At 30.9% G+C, this 23504-nt stretch overlaps 2 protein-coding genes across 2 annotated transcripts; one reads left to right on the top strand and one right to left on the bottom strand.

Moving 5' to 3' along the window:
- The first annotated feature begins 1208 nt into the window (after positions 1-1208).
- LOC110994871 lies at positions 1209-16449 on the top strand. The gene is made up of 6 exons (XM_022261763.2): positions 1209-1267; positions 1597-1752; positions 9161-9327; positions 13394-13527; positions 14807-14989; positions 15968-16449. The coding sequence occupies exons 2-6, from the start codon at positions 1690-1692 to the stop codon at positions 16084-16086; spliced, it is 666 nt and encodes a 221-aa protein (XP_022117455.1). The 5' UTR covers positions 1209-1267; positions 1597-1689; the 3' UTR covers positions 16087-16449.
- A 2947-nt stretch (positions 16450-19396) lies between these two features.
- LOC110994798 lies at positions 19397-21327 on the bottom strand. Its single transcript, XM_022261649.2, has 4 exons — positions 21238-21327; positions 20428-20803; positions 19726-19856; positions 19397-19583 (listed from the first exon to the last, which is right to left on the bottom strand). Exons 1-4 carry the CDS (start codon positions 21263-21265, stop codon positions 19459-19461), a joined length of 660 nt encoding a protein of 219 aa, XP_022117341.1. The 5' UTR covers positions 21266-21327; the 3' UTR covers positions 19397-19458.
- Between the last annotated feature and the right edge of the window lie 2177 nt (positions 21328-23504).

The raw sequence follows: 23504 nt of genomic DNA, 5'->3' as shown, positions 1-23504 counted from the left end.
TAATTCATCAAAACGACAAAAACCTACAACTAAAAAGCAATATATCATTCCCGAAAAACACAATGCTGTCTTTATGTACATTTACAAAGCAAACAATCGACTATCGCAAGCTTTGTAGCTGTTCGGACTTGGGAGCTATTAGTTAAGCCTCTGCATTAATGTTGTTCTGGCTTCCACTATTTGTTAGCGTGTGCCTACGCTGGAACAATTTGGACAGGGCCAACATTACTTGATTTGAAACAAACCTGTTTGTTTGGCAAATATTCAACGTGCCTATAGACTTTTTAGAACTTTGAAGAACGTTATTTTTAATAAGGCTCCAACACCAATTTTTATTTCTGCTACTACTACTCGTACTTCTGCCTACTATGACCATGAGCGTTTTATTGCGTTTCCAAACGACAGGAGGCTCACCTGTTAAGTGATGCCGCCGCCCATGGACACTCAATGCTAGAGGGAGTGCGAGTGCGTTGCCGGCCTTTTAAGAATTGGTACGCTCTTTTAATGAAGGACCCTAAGTCGAATTGGTTCGGAAATAGTTCAGTGGGCAGCTGGTTCTACATTGCTTTATTTGCCTTTTCTGAATAATAGTTTAAATCTTATTTCATTGTGCTAAATTTGTGTAGAAATATTTTATGATTAATTATTTCCGTATAAAATTTTCTTTGGTTTCGCATAACAACCCTCATTTGAAATTTAAATATATCCGCACACGTGATACGTGTAATCTATTCACGTTCTTCTCAGAAATATAAATATGAAGCACGAACGCCGATATTGGCAAAGGGTAACATTTAAATATTTATACATAAAAGAAAAAATAGAAAACAATATTGAATAGACTGAGAACCTGACAAAATTACGCCAGAATTCACGAAAATATAACATGAAAACAATATCTTAATTTATTTATTTTGACATTTTGTAAATTCTGATCAAAGGCTGTATAAAACATTTTATACCAAGCTAAAGCGTACAAAGAATTCAATAATTATTCTTGATTATTTAAAGCGATCGCAAGCGATTCGGGTTGCCAGTAAATTGTGGAAACTTATCGGGTAATCTGAGTCTCACGTGCTTGCGTGTGCCACGACCACTTGTTTGGTATAGTCCTTTTTACCTCCTAAGAAAGCAGGTGAACTATTTTATCAATCATTACGGTAGTTTGCGGGGTGGGACGCAGGGCGGGCGGCCGGTTGCGGCAGTTGGGCGGGCGACGGCTACGCGTGCCGTGTGCCTCGACTCGTAGCGCGCTACGTAACACATGGTAAATGGTCCGCGAACTCCCGCGTAAATTGTGATATATTGGCATGCAGCAGTTTCTATTAAATTTAGATCACTTAGTTATTCGGGACAACTCACGTTTTGAAAATTTAATAAAAATACTAAATATACGTTATATGTAAAATAAAAACGTATAGTGTAGGTAAATGAAAAAATATTTGGATTGGCACATAATAAATGATTCACGGTAGACGCGATTTTTCTTGTACTAGTTTCCTTTAATCTGTTTTTTTAATTAAACTTAATTTGTTAATATATGTAATTAAAATCACATATTTTAACAAATACGGACTCTATTAGTTCTTATCGCAGCCTTTATCAATTTATCATGACCAGTTAAACGTAGTTGAGATATGCTGCTGAAGGCTGTTGGTCTGATACAAATGGAAAGCTAAAGCTTGAGGAATGGCGGGGCCAATTCGACATCTGTCTACCTACCATCACGAGTCCACTCCTTCTGCGGCTTCGGTGAGTACAGGTTTTTTTAACCTGAGCCTTTGTGAAGTGTGCGTGAACGTTGATATGATCAGTTTAGATTTTCGTGGCATGAAAATATATAATACTTTCAATACAGTTTATTTACCTTTCTACACGTTTTTTAAAATGATAATTTATTTGCGCTCACGCATCGCTTAAGTATTCTGTTACAATGCCTATAAAAAGCAAAGCCGTGTTAGCCTGAGGTCTTAGGCTCGAAACCCGGCTGTTCACTAATCGACTTTACTGACTACTAACTCGAAAACCGGCATATTATAACTCGAAAATTCAATGACGTGTGTCAGGCACAAACAACTGATCACCAACTTACTTATTAGAAAAAAAATATCTCGAAATTGATTACGAAAGGTAACCGCTTTTCATATCGTGTCACTGTTTTTTATATATAAATAGTTAGATTTCTATTAACTAATATTTCTTTGTACAGAAGAGCTTTACTTCGGATTTTATAAAAGATGAAAATAAGAAAAACCTCGATACGGGTAATCAGCTCAATACATTTTACTTCTTTATTCTTTGACAAAAAAAATCAGCAAAACAATACTACCAATACCACAATACATTACTGCCAAAACTTACTACTTAAGCCTTACTTTTGTCAATTTTTTTGTTTTCATTTTAAAATAAATAATAAAAAACCTCACTTCTTGTAATCTCCGAAAATATTTTTAAGAAACATATTGCAGGCAATAAGATGGTGATTCTGCAACGTGATAATTCGGGCGGAAAAAAACTTTCCCACGATGTTAGAGTATTTTCCAACGGGCATAGGAAATAATATGCTTCGTGACACAATTTGCGATAACTGGAGCTGCTAATAATATTCGCGATTCCTATATCTCAATTCCATCTCACTTTAACTCCAGCTTGTTTAAACTTTTCTCACGAGTTTAATGTAACACCTGCAAAGTATTTTACAAAGAGAACACAGATATACAATTAATTATTATTCTTGTCTTTGCATATAATACTATTAGAGTTATTTTATATTTATTATATTGATTGCAAATAAGATATGATTAATTGGTCAATGAATTAATAAGAAAGTGACCTAAATGGATAACCCACAAATTTTTAATTATTAGTAAACATATTTGATACTGAAACGTTGTGTCTAGGAGTAGTCTACGTTATCAAAAATCTAAGTACGATTCTTACTAATTAAATAAAACTTTTAATATGTTGTAAGTAATTCTGTGTATTTTTTTGTAATTTTTTTTAATAATAAATGAAATAATTTCATTAAAAGCTTTAAAAATTAAACCTGTACTGTTAACATTAACCAAAGTTGTTCTGAATCTCAGCAAGACCAATTTTGCAGATGCTAAATATTTAATACTTGCTCAAATTTCAATTCAATCTCGCACACCAAAGCCTATTGAAATGGGTAAAAGACCATACATATTGTAGGCCCAGTCGGGACTCAGAATCGCAAACTGTGCGGTTCTATCAAATTTTACTGTGCAATTTCCTTTTGCCGCAATACGGGTAACATACAACAAATAATAAAGTCCATTTATCACCACGATTTTATACTTGAAGTGACAAATTCATGGTGAAGTAGGACTTATTTGAAATTAGATTTGATTTTAATGTGTCAAATTACTATACATCGATTAGACGTATTTATTTGTATAGGTTATGTCGTATAGTGTAAAGAAAGATGGGTTTGAAATGAATAAGGCATGTCTTTTCTAACACAAATATAACTCGGAATTTGTAAATTGAATTTTGTACTCTGAGCTGACGCAAACTCTTAAAATTAAAGTTTTTAAGATGTATAAGGCAAAGACAATATACCATTTATATTTTTTTATATTAAATTATTTCTAAGCCACAGAAATAAAACCTGTATTGTATACTATAATAATTAATCGAACATCATCGGAATTAATTCATTCGAATAATTAATTATCGAAATATTAGCAAACCTATATATTATTCATTACTTATTAATTGCTGCTAGATACGTACTTAATACCTACATTAGGCCTGTGATTACATGACAAAGAGAATTTATTGTACGTATAATTCATAGATTTTGATAGATATTTTAATAATTTAATTTTTTAATTGCTATTAGTCTATATTAGCATGTTATAGTAAATGACAACATAGATTCACAGACTAAATAAATAAGTTTTAGGTGCACCAAGTTAACTACTTAAAAAAATCTCAAGCCTAAATATTAAAGATATAATTTTAAATTAATTATTCAGCACCTAGCTTTATTTGACCAAAGTTATGTTTACGTTCTGTCGGTAGAATAAATAAAACGTGTTTGTACTTATGTATACGCGTTAGAAGTTATACTTCTTATTACATATTAATGACACACGAAGAAATTAAAACTAAAAATTAAATTATCTTAGATTTATAGAAACCTTGTCTTTTAATACTATTAGAATAGGCGTATTATAAAAAAATACGTTAGGTAAATAAACGTGTTGACACAATACAATGTTATATCTGTTTACCAACTCTTGCCTACTTTGATTGAAATTAGCCGAGTTCGCCCCAATTACATAATAAAATATGGTAATGTATGATAATGTACCCGAGTAATAAAAGAATAACCGTGTAACAAAATAAAAGCTATTTCAATACTATTTCATAATTTACGAGCATAAAAAATATTATAGCTTGAACGTAACCACAATAATTTAAAAACGCGTTGATAAACACTTCACTATAATATATAAAATACTACGTCCATAATAGACTTTTTATTACTTATGCTGTATCCCAATTAATGTAGATGTGGATTGCAGCTAACATATATACGTAAGGTTATATTTAAATAAATAAAAACTGCGTGTCTTTCGAGATATATATTAAATAAACTTCGTTTAAATTAAATTAAAAATAACGTAATGTGTATGTTTACATGTAAATCGAATAGTTTCCATAATACAAAACCTAACATATACCTATTATATTAAATGAAAAAGGAAGAAAATAATGAATATAAAATATTAATTACAAAATTGTAGTTGGATGAGCTAAGCACCGGCTGTATGTAAGACAGCCGTATATAACCTTTAATATTTACTTAGGGATCATCGCCTTAATAGCTCTAGTTTCTCTTATCCAAACATTCTTAAGTAATCTGGATTAATTAGGGATGTTGACTTTGATTTCAAGAAGACACAAATTTCACTTTGAAAGCCCGTCTGGTTAACGTTATGCGGTGATTCTTCATAAAAGAAAATAAGGCTTCAAGGATTTTGGTGAGCTCAATGGGGTAGTAGTAGGCTAGTGGAGCGCCCACTGTACTTCGGTAACAAATATATCTTTTAAGTTCGTAATTGAAAAAATATAATTGCACCTTGTCCTCAGATTTCTGTCGTTTATTTGAAAGTTGTATATCGGATATATAGAGAATACTTACACACCATAGACATATCCATATATCCACATATCCATAGATCACCCAATCCAGTTATAGGTTCTGTTACAAATGTAAATTCATTATTTTAAATGAAGTTATGTAATATTATTAACATTCTAATATTTTTTTAAATCTTAGCAAAAAATAAATAAAATATTCTATTCGAACTGACCACCTTTGGCTTTTATGGTTTCAAGCCAGAAACCTGCAGGAAAGTTCACGGTATATTTTTGATAAGTGTATCGCTGTGAAGATTTTATCTTGATACACTTTGGTTTTTCATGAATTTTTCACAAAAACTGTAGTTTTGTGACTCCTTAATAAGACATGCCCAACCAAACCATCTCTGACGCAGGATGATGACCACGTTGTACCTATCCAGTCATGAGCAGCTTCTTTAGAACTGTGAGTGAACACTTTATCATTTTGCTTATTTCAGTGTTCGTCAATCGTGAAAATCTTTTCATTGGTAAAGAGGATATTTCTTTGCTTTTCACCTGCGTGAAAGATAGCGTTTTGATCGATCCACTCTCTTTAATTGTAAAGATTTATTTAGGAAATGTCCTGTATACCGACAATAAGCATTAAGGTTTATTTCTTGTTTATTTATACTCGATAGAATCGCGGGAATCTTTATTTCTTGCAATAAGATATTTTCGCTTGCTAATGGGGTTTTGACGAATCCTGCAGTTGTCGCCCCGATCTTTTCTGGTCTTCAACAGACGAAGTGCTGTTGTATAATCATAATATCATAATTTTATAATTATAATTATTGTTCTTATGAACAGAAAAATATTTATAATTGTTGTCAAAAAATGGTCTAAAAACTCTACTGAATTTCAAGATACCATAGCGTGATATGCAATAATTGCTGCGTCTGCCACTTTGAGGTCGACTCAAAGCAAAGGCATATCGATAAAATGTGTTGCTTCCAATTCTAGTGTTATGCCTAGAAACCTAGTTACGACGTCTTCAATTGACACTATTTTATAAGTTATTTTCAGCTTACTTGGGTCTATTATTAGAATTCCGAAAGTGTTACGTTTTTTTACGCTTAAATTATCTGCAATATGTATGTGTTACTAAAAGTGCTACAATTGACATTGACTAAGCCGTTTGCCACAAGAAGCGTAGCAAGTCTGACATATTGATAAATGACCTCATAACCACAAATATAATATCGGGTTCTATTCGATCTTTCATGTCATAATAATAGTGTTGAATCGTGTCAAACAAGGCACAATTGCTTTTCCTTGAACAAAATTTTATTTGATCATACTATAGATATTTCCCATCGATATGAATTTAAGCGATTTATATTTAAAGTGAGAAAGTCTTCTATCACGTTGGTGTATGTAATATTCGTATGAACGTCGTGAGCCTTGCAGTACGTAATTTCTATTAAAAATTAACTAGATTTTTTTATATGCAATTGTCATAGTCTGCTAACGCTATGTTTTGGTACGTTTGCTCACTATTCTTCTAATAAAAATACGCAGAATAATTATAGTTTTTTAACCTTAACCACATAAACTGACGCCTTTTAGAAAAGTATGAGAAAATCAAGAATTAAAAAAACTATTTGATGAAAAAAATATCATCAATATTAAATTGTTACATAAGACGGTAATAAGCACGCTTGTTCTCCAATAAATTTATTGCTATTTATCGAATAAAGATACGCCTTTCGATTCGCTAAAAGATTTTCGCAAAGAAGCAATCTTTTAGATTCAATTAATTGCGATTCAATAAATTCACGTAACCTCTCAGTAGACGTTATGTGAATTGAAACTACTTTCTAGAACTTTCCATCAGAACTTTTAAATAATATTGTGGTCTTTAGTATTGAAATAGATTTCATATACACAGATAGTAACCGCAGTTACGTGATATCCATAAATTATACCAATTATGGATAACTAGAAATTGCGCGTGACTTTTACAAGCCTGCCTGGGATTTAAATGAGGATAAACAAAGTGATGTTGTTGTTGTTCGAGTCAAAATCGTTTTTTTTTTCGTTCGTATATTTCCCTTTTTTGACGTTCATAAGTGTACATTATGTGACCTATATGAATAAATGATGTTTGACTTTGAATTTTAATTAAATTAATAAAAAAATTAAAATGTAATTGTATGTGTCATGCAACAAACATGGCTAATTTAGAATTTAGTGCTAACCTTCACCCGTTGACACCTGCTTTGATCCTTTATTCTTTAACAAAAGTAAGACTATGTCAAAATAGATGAGCTAACTATTGAGCACATTCAAATATCGAAGTACATACAATCTCGTTGTAGTACAATGCACATCAGTTAACGAAGGTATAGAATTAACTTCGTAACATGCACCTTATGTATGTATGTGTTCCTTTAATATACTAGAGCATAGTGGAATTCCCTTAGCCCTTAAAATGTTATTCTCTTTTAGCGGCATTTTTATGAAAGATTTATTGCCATCTTGTCTCTATAGTGCTTGAGATGTGGCTTTCAGCTTATATCGCTTAGATTAATCTTGAAAGTGGTGGAAATAAGTATGTAAGGCGTGATCGGTTACAAAGAGTGTCTGGTGCCAGTTGGCAATAAACCAGATACTGCATTGAATCTTCACTGAACACTGTATTATGTAAATATTAACTTATACGTGATAAGGATCGAATTTTACAAATGGCCAGTATTTCCGACAAACTGTTTTAACTGAGGTATTTTTAAAAGCTATTTGTGCATTTTCATACAATACTAGCAAATGCAACAACAGCAAACTATATTTAATAACTATTGTTCCAATATGACACTGCAATACAAGTTAATGCTTCTTACAAATGTATCTATTAGTAAAATAATCAACGAATAATACGTTAAAACTCAATTCACTTAAAGAATAATGTCGTAAGGCTAAAATTAAATTTACCATTTCGGATATTATTCGGCCTTTTTGGGTAAATAATTAAATAGGTTTCACGCAATGGACTCAATCTTGAAGCGGCTCTCAAATCACATTTAAAAGTCGACCCGTGTTTAAAATGCGAAAACTTTTGTTTCTTTTTAATTAGGTCAAATTTCACAACAGATTTTGTATTCTATTTTTTTATTGATAGAATAGTTTAGCAGCGTCAGCTTCAGCCACTGACTGATCTGACCTGAACAGATGAGTCGTTGAAGCTGCATTGGATGTATAAATGTCTGAAGCCTGTTGCTTTAAATAATAAACATAAATAATTTAAATTTCGATTAATAATATCTTTATTTTATTGTAACATACAAATATAATAACAACTGGTTAACTGACATTAAACAATTAAACTTAAACAATGGATACAAATAGCCCAAACTTTACTAAGTAAATATGAATGTTTGAAAATATGTATGAATGTATGTATGACTCCGTTAGTATCCACTCGGATCCGAGAAAAAAGCACTTAATGTTTTAAAAAAATAATACATCTTAATATATATATTTCTTGTGTGCGTGTGTATGTGACTGAACTCCTCCTAAACGACTGGACCGATTTAGACGAAATTTTTTGTGTGTGTTCAAGGGGATCTGGGAATGGTTTAGATTCACAATTTTGTCCGCTGGACAATGTTTTTTTAATTAATTTTCAATTTATTAGTTGTTGTTGATTTTGGTATGTTTTACATTGGATCCGACAGACGGCGCTACCATCGCAGTGTCAAATTTTAAATAATATTCGAATTTTAATTTTAGTCTGTCCCAAAATTTAAAAAAAGTTTTGTTATCATTGTGTTATATCGTGTGTGACCATGTGCTGGATCGTTAGATATTGTCATAACATTTGAATAATAATTTTCATCAAAATGGCTTATTAAAAATTGAAATTTTGAAATTAAAGACGTGTAGACAGGACAACGTCTGTCGGATCCGCTAGTGTACCTATAAAACACTACTACATACGTTTTAAAAAATGCTGATTATCTTCCATATCTACCTACGTAACAATGTTAGACTTTTTTTATTTTATTTACAGTTGATAAACGAGATAAACGTGCAGCTAGCGTTGTTTCGGGACCTCCTCATCCATATTGGTCAGCCTCACGATAGCCCAGAACTACGTGAAAGGGTGAGGCGACTCCGGCGTACTTGTGTTGAAGCGACCAAGCAAACCAGCCAACTCGTGCTACCTACCTGTAAAAAGTATGTATATGAACGTTATTATAACCTGTCATTATAACATCTGGTAACCTATGTGGTATTGAGCGGACACATTGCTGTATATTTCATATATCATAGTAGTTATGATCACCTTTTATATAAACATACAGTGGTATTTGTGTCTAAGACATCCTTACCATATTTTTCTTCAGTACCAAAGTCTTTACTGTGTGCTTTGAAGGAAACATCAATTGTAGTCTAATCTATGAATCCATCATAGAACGCGCGGCTTCATGTTGTGCGTTCTCATATACATCTCCCAACATACTGGAACATCATTGGGTTCTTCATAATTACAGGCTTATTTATTTATTTATTTATCCTTTATTGCCTTATACAAAAACACACATAACAAAAAAATAAAAAATAAAAAAAACAGTAACAAAAGATATAAGGCAAAGGGCGGCCTTATCGCTTACAAGCGATTTCTTCCAGGCAACCCTAATGAGAAACACAACGTTAAAGAAAAACCATCAGAGGGTAGAGTACAAAAAAAATCAATTAACAAAAGCAACAAAAAAACAAAAAAACTAAAAACTTAAACTTAAAACATGCGTTACTATAACTAATTGAATATAATAAAACAAAATCAAAGAAAAAATAGCAATAATAATAAATAAAAATAATTATAGACAAAAATTTAAAAGCAAATAAAAAGGTTAACCTATAAAAATAAATATATATAAGCAGAACTAATTACGAGGTAGAAAGAAAATGATCAAAAAGAAGCTTTTTAAATACATTTAAAGATTGCGCTCGTCTAATATCGATTGGTAGGGAATTCCATAGCAGGATACTCTGCACAGTAAAGGAGGAGTGATAGAATTCAGTTTTATGCGTAGGAGTTTCAAGAATTAGGTTGTCTAAGGAACGTAAGTCAAAACTGCCGCCGGAGAGGAAAATAAAATTTTGCTTTAAGTAACTAGGGGTTTTAGGATTAAAAAGAATATTAAAGAGAAGTTGTAAAATGCGCATCTTACGCCGTAATCGAATGGGTAGCCAATTGAGCTTTCTTCGGAACTCCGAAATATGGTCAAATTTACGGAGTCCAAAAATGAATCTGATGCAAACATTTTGTAAGCGCTCTAACTTATCAAGCTGCAACTCAGTTAAATCAGGATAACATACATCAGCATAATCAAGAATAGAAAGTAAAAGAGAGTGAGCAAGAGAAATTTTAGTTGAGATAGGCAAAAAATTGCGTAACCTATTAAGTGCGTGGGAAGAAGAAAAAATCCTCCTGCTCAGTTCATTTATTTGGGGCTGCCAAGACAGGGTTTTATCCAAAGTAATGCCCAAATTCCTAACAGTGGAGCAAAACGGAACAGCCGTACTATCTATAGTAATCTGGGGTAAAGTTGACCAATTTATTCTCATTATATACGATGCACTTCCGATGATAATAGACTGGCTCTTATAAGGGTTTATCTGAAGACCATACGATTTACTCCATTTCACAACTTTGTCTAAATCAAAGTTTTCAGGCTTTTCGACTAGCATAAGTAAATTCAATGATTACTTTAAATTCTTACCAATTGTAATTGCTTCATTGATGATTCGAATTACAGTATTGTCTTTCGTGGTTTGACGGCCATGGTAACTTTGTATAAAAAGAATTTAACTTACTATAATTTAATATCAAATATGACAACCATTCAGATTAACGTTAAAATGTACGGTTGCCTAATTAGTTGTATTTATAAAGAAAGTTTAAGCCAAAAAAGAGCGAATAACCTAAAACCAGTAAACAAAAGGCAATTTATAAAGAATTTGATGCATTTCGTTATTTCATAAAACATTTTCCTAAACATTCTAAACACACGAAACCATTCATTTTATTTTCATTAAAATTTTATCGAACGGTTGAATGTAAAGAATTGCTTTACCAAATACAACACACATTTATAAATTAAATTAAGCGTTTTGTAAAGTGGTTATTCCACCGTGAACTCGGGACTGAAATGTATTTGCAATTCAGAACAAAGGATAGGTAAAAGTTGAATAGGGCTGAATTCGGCTCGTACTCCGTGGGCAGCGGTCGAGGCAGATTAATGCCCAACTAGACAAATTGTTACTTAATAACCTTATACCTATTTTTATCTGCTTATACTTTAGTTATTTTTTCTCAATGTACACCTATAATTCGTGCATAATGCAAACACACAAGCAAAATACATAAAAAACTTTTATAACTTCATTGGTGCAAGTTCTGTGTGGTACAGTATCCCCATATATTAAAAAATATATAGTTTATTGATTTAGTTATTAATAAGTGAGGTAGTTATCACATATTCTTCAAATGTTAAATCATGTGTAAAACATATAACAAGTGCATCTCAATTTTGTTTGAATATCAAACGTGCAAAGATATAGTAACCACAGCACACATAAATACTACTTTTTCTCGGCTACATTAATAAACATACTCTCACAAATATTAAAATAAAAAAATTATTTAACAAACTGCTGTTTATAAGATCAAAAATCATAGTTGTTATGGTGTTGAACAAGCACTGCGGGATTTTAGTTTTTCTTAACGTATGTGATTTGATATCCTTAAAATAGATTACTACATAACATAGCTATTATATATATACGTAGATTCATAATTTTAACTTTAAATTATTTCTACAATCAGCAACAATGAAACAATGAAAGTATATTATCAGTGAAAATTTACATAAACATGTCCCTATGATACCTACCGAAAGCGAAAGATTACTTTACCAATGTCACTTACATATAAGAATTCCTTATTCCCAAAGGAGTTACTTTTCTCTATAATGCTATTAAATTATGTACCAGTACTTAATACAAAGTATTTAGAAAGTTGATATAATGTGAACCAATTACGTCGGCAAAGTTCCGATTCCCAAATGGGATCCTTAAACGCGGTAAACCGCGAAACTAATAAATCTATCCATTGTGTGATTTCTATAGAAAGTTCAACTATTTTCTTGTTACTTTTATTGAAATAAAGTTGTATGGTTTATTGGATTTTATTTAAAAAATACAAGTAAACGTTTATGTAATTGAGATTTTGTTTTTTTAAGAATTACGCCTCATGTTAATCGATTCCGCTGATTATAGTCATTCTCAATGCTAGAGGGCTTGCTTCCAATCGCTCGCTTAAAATGTAATCTATAATACTCAAACTAGGTTTTGATGTCACAGATGATAAATATATATTATCATCTATCATCATATATATACTCATCGAATTGCTTTCACCATTTCTTCGTATCGAGGATATGAATGATATAAAATGTACATCAATGGCAGGGACCATAAACTAACATTACAGAAATGTAATTGTGTCCAATAGATAAAAAAATCATTAACAACAATATTACATTAACCTTAACAGCCCTTTTAACTTAAGTTATTTTTGAAAGGTGTTCTTTATGTTCTTTTTATACCCTTCGGTAATAAACTTCGATATAAAACGTCAAAATGGGTAGAAAATGTGACCTTAGGGTTATATAACATAATAAATTTATAAACTCTCTGTGCAACAATTTTTTGTTCAATGCTAAAGTCCATACTTTGACATCGTGTTTTAATACTATCTGATATTTTCCAATATGGCTTCAAAACAAGCCATAGTGAATTCTTTGTTTTTATATTGAAGCGAAGGTTTTCATACAAGTTTCTGACTGTTAATAAAACAGATGATATTAAAAGAAACTAGCATAGAAGTAGTATCCTAATGTCATTAAACTTCCATTACGGTTGCCTGAAAAGATAACCAAATAAATTTTGTAACAAAAACTTTTTATGACTCATATACTCATTAATAATATCATTCATTGGTGACCGCAGTGCAGTTTGGTAATTTTGAGTTAAAATTTTAATGTAATTGTGATTATTGTCCACCAATAGCTGCCAAAAATATTTGATGTAATTTATCCCAGTTTCCAGTTAGCCTTGCCGGAGAATAGACATACATATATAATAAATACATATCTTATATGTTCTCTATACTGACTTCCAATACCCACCTATTAATTAATTTTAATGACGCATAAAAATTATATATTTATTTTAGGTCTAGTGGAGAAATCTATGCTGAACAGCCTCAATTGGTGCTATTATACTTTATGTCGAACCTTCTTTTGCGGGAACTTGCCAAGTGTCACAGACTAGTTCAGCTCGTGCCCATGGACATGTCGTCATATTACGGTATTTATATTTTTTACTTACTATAGCGTATAAGCCAACATTTTTGCCCGCTAAAAAGTATTGTCCAGTGATGAAAATGGAAAAAGTGTCGGCTTTTTAAATAAATAGATTAAAAAATGCATAAAAAATTCTGTTTTGCATGTATCGTATATTTCCATGCCTTTGTAAGCAAAGGTAACGCAATGTACAGATTAACTACAGGCAATACTTTCGTTATGGTCAAATAAAAGTACATTCATTTTAACCACAGAGAATATTTCATCTTATTAATATACAATTAAAAGAACGTACGTCGATAATATTAAAATGACTGAATCCATATTAAAAATTATTAAGCATTAAAGCGTAAAATAAAATAATTAGGTCACATTTACGTCACACAAAAGAGTGGCGGAGAGTTTATTGCCAGTTCTTCTCTTCCGTTCTACGCCCTTGATTTGAAAACTGTCAGTAAATGTAAAATTAGAAGCATTTAATATATATTTCTATATTGATGATTCATAAGTGTACATTGTGTTACCTATATGAAAAAATGACTGATTTTTTGGTTTTTTTTTATTAGATAAACACAGATATTTTACTATTCACTCTGATCGAAATAAAATGAAGACAATTCTCAAGCATCTAAAGAAAGATTAGACTTTATCAATATCACTTTCCTCCAATTAACGTGCTTTCGTTGTTTTGACATCGTTAAGAACGACGATAAAATTAATTAAAGTATAACAAAGCATTTTCGGTGAATGTATGATGAATTTATATAATGAGCTGTGGCAATTATGTAGGTCACACTTTAACTATTTCGCTAATGACGTCAGGTTTGTTATATTTCCACTTTTTACACAAACTTCTAAGACTTAGTAATGAGACAAGGTCAGGCGTGTTCTTTATTTTCATTACTCAGTTATTATAATATTGTTTTTATTTCCCAATGTTTAAAGTCTAATGTTATTAATTAATACAATCTTGATTTTTTTATGAGCATGGCAATGATCAAAACACAAACGGGCTTTTATTAGCTCGGTTTGATTTGACTTGAAGTGTGATGCAGGCTACGCCGGGCCAAATCTCAACCTTACATGTTCTAAAAATTATTTTGAGAAATAACTTGCATCATAGTTCCATTTTAGTGATACAGGGTTGAAGTTAGTTCCTTCATTAGACCCTGGAGTATATTATAAATGTATGTAATGTAATGTATGTAAATATTATTAGGAAACTACGGCTAGAATTTGTTCATAACTTAATTAGATTTTAATACTATATGTGTAATTCCCAGAAAATCGTGCTGGACCATCTAACTTTGGTAACGTCATCAGTCAGATTCTGTTGTGTAAGCAAATAACGCCTGACTTCAATCAAGAGGAGCTATGCAGTATTGCCAAGGACACGCAGGAAATTACGAGAATAGTCTCCGATATACAGGAATTCCTCCCACAACACGAGACGCTTAGTCATTTAGGTAAAATATTTTTATTATACTAGTCGCTATGTCGAACCACACAATAGAATTGCCAAGGATTGGTTAGCATAAAGCTAATCTATCGCCTCAATTATGACTACGAAGCTAAAGTTGAAGATGAAAAAAAGCGTGTTTTAGTATAACAAATTTTGATGTGCTAAGTATGTTTAAGTAAAAAACATATCAATTCAAATACTGGATAATTTCTGTTCGTTTTTACTACTCACGCTTGAATAATTTGTGTTGAAAAATGCAATCTCATTTTCCGGATATGACGTCATTAAATATTGACAGCTATCGTAAATAATTATTAGAAGCTCAATTTTATTGAACATGTTTTACAAGCTAATAAAAGACAATAATAAAACTGACGCAATTTTATTCTATTATGTAGATATTTCAGATGATTTAAATAAGTGTTACCAAGGGAAAAACTAATAATGTGATGGGGCTTGCGCGATAATCGTTTTTATTTTTACCCAAGGTACCCGAAGTATTTAGGGGAAGATAGAAAAGATTATTCTCTCATAATATAAGAGAATATTAATAGCCTTAACCCTCAGATCCCTCTCGTACACATTAAGAACACTCCGCACTGAGATACAAAACGCACTCATTTCTTATACGTTCTAGACACTAGCTATATTTCTTTGTTTTACTTGGCGTTAGATCCATTTAATAAATCATATGTGTATACATTTCAAATACACACATTGTGTGACATGTGCAGAATTATCGATGTATTGACATTTTAATATTGCTTAAAAGTATACATATAATATACGAGAGCTTTAACCTCAAACCTAAATTAGTATGATAAGTAAGTAGATCCCGACAAATTCTGGCACGGTTCGTATCGATACCACTTGGACGCTATGTCAATAATTTTACTGTCAAGGAGCGGGTTATATAATGTCTCTATTAAACCTCCGTATTTAGGTTTATTTGCTTTTATGTAAACGTTTAAGTAATTCACAGAGAGCAACATTGCCCTCAAAGGGGACGAAGTTAACGGCCTATGGAGGAATAAGCGAAGAGGTTCTCTTTACAAAGGCATGGGAGTGCTCTGTTGTATGTCCCGACCCAACTACCTCTGAGGGTGTCGAATCTCGCCCACGCGGTGCCTCTCGGATGCCCAAGAGGAATCAAGGTTTATGGAAGAGGGCGCTCAGTGTTCGTAAATCAGTGAATAGTAGCAGGTAAACGTAGTGTAGAAAAGAAAGGGTCCATTAGTTTGTCTATCACGCTACTAGAATCTAATTCACGCATTATAGTCATAGAGTAGTGAATTGTCTGGAGAGGGAACAATTTTATTTTAATTTTCCGAGCACATTTTACGTTATTTTAAATGTATATAATAGTTATAACCCAAAGCAGACTGATTCTTTTAAACCTTCACATACCTCTACTACGCATAATACAATGTAATATTAGTTAAGAAATTATGTTAATGAATTGAACATATATTCCCTATCAGAAATTTTATTTATCTCTAAGCATCTTAGAGACTAGATTTTATTATTAAATTGTCTTCCAATAAAGTTCATTAATAATTAGATCTCAATACTTTAAGTGTGAATGTATTGATATGTATGAAAATTTTATCTCATACTTTATGTTCCTATAAATATGTTCGAACTTTCTCTTTAAGCTATATTTGTGTAGTTCCTCAAACATTAATAGTAATTATCACTTAGGTGTGATAGGGCAACATTCAAGATTGAAATAAAAATAAAAATGTGTTGGAAATGATAAAAGGTCAATAAAAAGTTTAGACGTTCTCAGTGTGTATCCGCATTTTCAGCCTATTTAGCTCTTGCTATTTCAAGTGTTGTAATATCGATATAATTTAAAAAAATACTCGTCTATAACCTCAATCTTTTATAAATCAGTTAAATTTTATAAATTTATATCACTTAATACGTATGTATGTGTGACGTTAAATAATATTTCATACATGTTCAAAGTTAAGTGGAATCCTACACATAAGTTCTCAATTAAGGTTTAATTAAAATTATGGCCTAGTTATAGCTTGGATTTCTAGTCAATTATAATAATGTCCTTAAAATAGTCCATAAGGATATGTACCCGAAACGAGTATAAAATAACTTAGAAAGTTATTTAACAAGAGTTAGTATATAATACACGTTTAAAAATATAATAATTTACTAGCTGTAGGGCGTGGCGCATATTAAATGGTTCATTAGGACGTATAGGCGGGTCATAGTTACGCACTTATTCGAACAGCTACGTCATTCAAGTTTTTGCTACGCCAATGCTACGATAATAAAATTACGTAGAACTTTTGATTCAATGGTCATAACTGTATGTAGACAAGCATATTGTTCATTTACATTTTTTATTTTATATTATTTTTAGTAAGTTGAATGTTTACATTCTACCGGCTACAACGCTTGCACAAAGTGTTCAAATCTCAGTTGATTAATTAAAAACGACAAGACCTGTATTCGATATATATTATTAACGTTTACGTCAATCACAAAATCATCAGCGCGAATGACCGATACTATAAACAAAAAGAAATATGATCAATGTCTTAAACTGAAATATTCGTATTGTTGTAAATGGTGTAATTTTATTTATTTTATTTTAGAAACAATAACACATATAAATATATGTGTTATTGTTTCTAAAAACTTTATTTAAATATGGTTCAAACCAAAAATTTGTCAATTAGGGATTTAAAATATTTCCGTAGATCTCTCTGAAAACTGCAAATAAATTTTTCAATAAAATTTACTCCGAACCTACTTTAAATTTACTGCGATTTCCCTCTACCATTTCAGAGCAAGATTTAACGTTTGCTTCAATCTCATACATTTAGTAGTATAAGATGAAATCTAAATATTGATACATAATAAATAGTTTGACATTTTATCATTGTTTTCTGTTTATCAACAATATTATAAATTTGTAGGTTTTTGTCATTATATCAAAGGTACCTTATAAATCGTTTATGCTGGGATTCTATATTAATAATAATTAATAATTATATAAAAATATACTAATCATAAAAACCAAATTAATCTAATTACACTGTTAGGCGAGCCTAAAATGTTCGAGATTACATTCTGAATGTATATTATTTTTTATCATAACATTATGAGGAAGTTCATTATATAAATAAGCATTACCTATTCTACTCACATATTTTGATTCTTTGGTCTATTTTTTTAGATGGAAGTATATATTATGAATTCAGTATGTGATTTCGGTTGTCTAAGACAGTACGTATTCATTTAATTTCATTCATTTCTTACTGTAAAAATATGACAGATCAGTTATTTTGTTAATAGTGTAATATGGAGTTTATGTGAAAAATAAATGGGAAATCTATATTATAATCTATATCTATTAAAATCTAAATTAAGAGCTCGGATATAAAAGAACCTAAAACATTTTTATTTAGCAAATCTTTATACGTCCAATATATTCCAATTTTCTTAATTATATCTAAGTATTTTTCTATTAAGTGCACTATGAAGCATAACATAATTATAACTTAATTATTTAATAATATGTAGATGTACCTTATAAAGTATTAAAATAATGGTATATAACACCAAATAGTTTATATTAAAGTATATCAAAGTATGAATACCTAGAATAGAGTTAGTTTTATTATGAAAATATTCGTGTTATTCGTTTTGTTGAAGTATGCTGAACCACCAAATCGTTGTTTTTACAAATCTCTGAAAATGTGTTACTTAAAACTGTGTTCATTTAAATATGTATTCATTTGTTTTAACTCTATTTTTTAGTCATGAGAATTGTAATAATACGATTGATATGTTCATATCATAAAGAATCCAATATGTATATGTGTCTGGTTAGTTAGTACAATGCTTCATTTATTTATAATTCCTAACTTTAGATAAAAATACCTTACTGTAATACAGGAGTATTTATATTGAAGTACTTACCTACTGAAGTGATGACTGTGATATACTTGTATATTATAATGTATGTATTAGTAAAATATCTAAGGTATTGTGTTGTTTTATTTATGCCTTGTGTGTTGTAATTTTTAAAACGCAATTGCGTGTTACAAGCGTATATTTAAGGTCTGTTCGATTATTTAGCTTTTATTTGCTTCGAGTCTACATCACAAGAATTCTCTAGGCGACTAGCATCCGTAGAAATAATAATATTTGTAATCTTGTATTGGAATAAAAATTCCTTTTCTATTAAACTGCAAAGTCTTAAAGATGGTTAGGAGCTAGAGATTTGATAAGATAATTTCCAAAGAATCCTTTTGTATCTTTACCAAACGATGACTTTATGTTTTAATCATGTGAATGACTCACAACTTACAAAAACCTGAACCCATAACAAAGGCCTACCGTGTGATTCTGAGTATCCTACTTAAGATTTATAACACTTTAATAAAAGGTATCGCTGTAAGATAGTTTAATTAATATCGTTACGACTAATATTATTGAATCGTGTCACTCCTTTTCATAGATGTCACCACGATGACCTATATATGGTATAGCCGTTCTCCCACCACTAGCGTAATCATTTCTCGCCCTTTTCGGCTTGTAATCACGTTCAATGGAATCCTTTGAAAATTCTAAAAAAAAAACATCGTGCTAAGAATTAATTTGGGTGAAACTGGAGGACTGGAGGTATCTGATAGAAAACAATTAAAATGAATTGTTATTGTATTAGCAAATATTGATTTTTAAAATGTATATTTACAATGAAGGTCTTACTTTCATTTGTATCCCTGTTCCTTCTTCTTGCAAGAAAGTCATCCATTAAAACAAAACCTTTGTAACGAGCCATCTTTTTCGGTGGAGGCTTTGTTTCTAGCTTACCTTGACTTGATATTAAAGATGAAACTCTTGAACGAAATATTATGTATAAAAAACTGTGTACTTATTTTTTTGATAACTAACGCGTATTTTTTACCCGCAGACTGCCTGCATAATTCCATAGTGGACGAGACAGAATACTCAGGAGACGAACGCAATCGCCAAATCTTAAATTATTTTTGATCAAATAAGACGTAGTATTGTGACTTTAAATACCATGTTTTATTGATAATTTCTTAGAAGACAAGAACGATATTTTTCTTTACCATATTAATTGCGTAAAAACAAAATCAAATAATCCTTTTGTATCTCATCAATTTTTTTTTAATTTCTCTAACTATAGACTCTCTGTTTAGAAAATCAGTTAACACATTTCAAATTAAAACTGCATTCCAGACAAAAGGACATAAGTGCTTATATTTCATATATTTTATGATCCTATTACTTGCCTTAAACCATATTAATGCTCAGCGTATGTACTTTATCTCGGTTAGTTCTAAACGCCTGCAGTGGTACAAGTTAAACGTGCTCAATGGAATACTAACGAGACGTAAATGGGTGAAAAAGTTAAATTTTTAATTTAGAATTTTATTCACTTACATTTCACCAATCCGATTCACGTCTGCTGCGTTTATTTTAGCTTGCGGGTCCAGTACCAAATATACTTTTGAATAGTCTTGAAGATTTTTAGAATCTGTTTCGTGTGGCTTACTTTGTTTTTTGAGAAGTAAATTATGTATTTTATTTAGTCCTGGATTTGTATTTTCACTAGTATCGGTGGAGATAGAATTTCCTCTATCATCATAGAATAAATGTTTGTGGTGTTTATTATGTACGTGATCATTGTGGGTATGTAAATCTACGTCACTTTGGTTGATAGTTTCAATATTCTTTTGTTTTTGTAGGATTTTAAGTATGCGATCTAAATCGGCATTAAACTTCAGACTGTAGGATATTTGTGGGATACATTGTATTGCTGAAAAATCAATTGAATATTACAAAATACAAAGCGATAATTGAGTTATTTATAAATATTATATTAAAATTATTTATAACCTGTCTTTTATATATAAAACCTACCTATAATACCTATATACCTTAATAATATAATATTCAGCATAACTTCATATCGAAATAATACATGAGATTATATATTATAATACTCTTGACAACTCTGTACTGAAATTCATTATTTTAATATAATTTATTTGAAATATTACAAACAAAACTCTTAAATGCTTATCCGACTCTGCAAATCCTTTACCAATTAAAGTTATTAAAAACTCCAATGCAACAGATTGAATTAGTCGAAAGAATTTAAGCTGGTTTAAAATCAGCGTGTTGTTTCATTTCCACTTTGTCGTCGCCTTCCGAATTTTAAATTCATAATTCAAGCCGCATTCCACTCACCAAGTAATCCTACTGCTAAGCTAAACATTCTGCGGCGCACTGAGAATTGTAATATTTTAGCAGTTACCGATATCGACACGGCAATTTTAAAATTCAATTTTCTCTTATCGGTTTTGGGATTAAAAAAGGTGTTGCGACAGCTTATGTTGTAACTAATAAAAGTAATCCTCTAAAAGAAAATGTTGTGTCACATTTATTTATTTAAAAAAATACTTTAACATTAATTCCAAAGCGTATTATGAAAAAGTAAGGTAAGATATGGGTCAGCAATTCCATTAAATACAGATTCTTCTAAATAATTACACTATTTTCTCTTATTGATTATAACTATTTATGCCCTAAATTCTAAAACAATTCAAGTGCGTGTTTATGTTTAAATGTGTTATTATAATGATCTTATTAAAATATGTTTCAAAGTCAAACAAATATAATTATCAAATTTTTTACATTATTAAATTGGCAAAAAAATATTAAACATTTAATGATTTATAAGAATTTAGGATAAAAAGTTTCATAACACTGTTTTTCCTTAGTTTAAAAAGACCTGTCTCTTTTCAACACTACATAAACATAATTTGAGTATAACAAACGTAAGAATATTTTAGTAGTACATATTTAAAGTTTTGTAATATAAAAGATTTAAGGTCAATGATTTCAAAGTATACATTATATACTATGTTTGTAATATTATCTTCAGCAGCAGTGCTGGCCTTCTGGTTTGAGCACGTGACTCATCCCTGAGGTAGGTACGAAACCCTAATGTGCACAAAAGGACTATCTATGTCCGCAGTCAGCACTCGCACGTATGGTAAAGTTTTATATAGAGGAGAAACCTACTGGCCTTGCCAAACTTAACAAAACTTGCTATTATAAAAAAATAATGATCACGAAACAGATACAGAAATCTTAGCACCTCGAAGGTAGTGACGTCACTCTTTTTCTGCCATATGTATATTTAAAAAAACAAGACAAGATATTTGACATAACTGACCTATTTTCCCTCATTAATTAAACACGATGAATAACGCGCGTAATTTAATTTGTGTTGTATACGCTATAACCACAGAGCACGTGAATATGTTTCAATTATAGCTTGAATGAACGTAATCAAATGTATGACGTACTTTTATGTAATTTACTTTAGTTGTAACGTCGTTCATATAAAATTGAGATATGGCAAAAATATTTACAGAATTTTATAAATTATTAATCCAGTAAAAAATCTGTGATTTTCATTCAATGTTGACATTTATTTTGTTTCATGTCCATGGTACCAAGATTAGATTTCTCTTTCTTTCATGGTTTTAAAGTTTACGACAAGCTACAAGCAAGAAAAACCTTTGTGCTACATGAATGCAAAAATCTGTCTGTAGCCATGACTCCTGTAAAGCATTTGAAACGTCTAGTTAAGTTCATAATATAATAAATGTAGACACATGTAAATCTTAAAAAAACATAATTTAATTTGAAAGTTCATATAAGTAGACCACCAAAGTACAGTATAAATAACAATTAAATTTTTGTACTACGCATTTGTAAGTTCATATTAATGCTTCTTTGTCTTTAAGCCCATGCCAACTGCAATAGTCTCTAGTCTATATTAAGTCTTTAACAAAGAATTACTACTTTGTTAAATTTCCCGAGGCGAGTGCACATACGATTCACTATGCTACATGCATTTGACATTACACTTGTATCCCTCGGGGCTTCTCGCCTTCATTACAAATGCTTTCAAACGTTTTATATGACCGCATTCTAACCGAAATTCCTCTTAGTGTCTCACTAGGTATAACGTTCTATTGTATTTCCTCCAGGGAGTGTTGGGTGTCACTCGCGATGTTAAGTAAAAATACGGAGGGCTTATCTTGGAATCGATCGTAATATTTTTATGAATTATATTATTATACTGCTTTTATGGTTTGTAAATTCAAAGTATAAATTAATTAAACGCCTAGGATTAATGGGGCAATAAACAGCAACGACGGGCAAATAAGGTTATTAAAGTAAGGTCAATTCCTGATTGGAAATCACTTAATCTAGTAGCTGCGTTGGATTTGCTGTAATTAAGAAAGGCGTCGCTGAGCCTCCGTATATTGCTTCCTCAGATTAACATCAAGCTGCCGGTTAATTTCCTACGTTCCACTCCTTAATGGCACCCTCTATGGAACATTCCGCCTTAATATCTTTGCGAATGATTGGAGCCACACTTTTATGGACTTTTTCTATTACAATATTTAAACAGCTACAACACCAAGGGCGGATTCAAG

Source organism: Pieris rapae, chromosome 1, assembly GCF_905147795.1.
Source record: "Pieris rapae chromosome 1, ilPieRapa1.1, whole genome shotgun sequence".
In the NCBI taxonomy this organism is placed as follows: domain Eukaryota; kingdom Metazoa; phylum Arthropoda; class Insecta; order Lepidoptera; family Pieridae; genus Pieris; species Pieris rapae.
The sequence above is the reverse complement of the archived record's forward strand: the minus strand, read 5'-3'. Positions and strand labels throughout refer to the sequence as shown.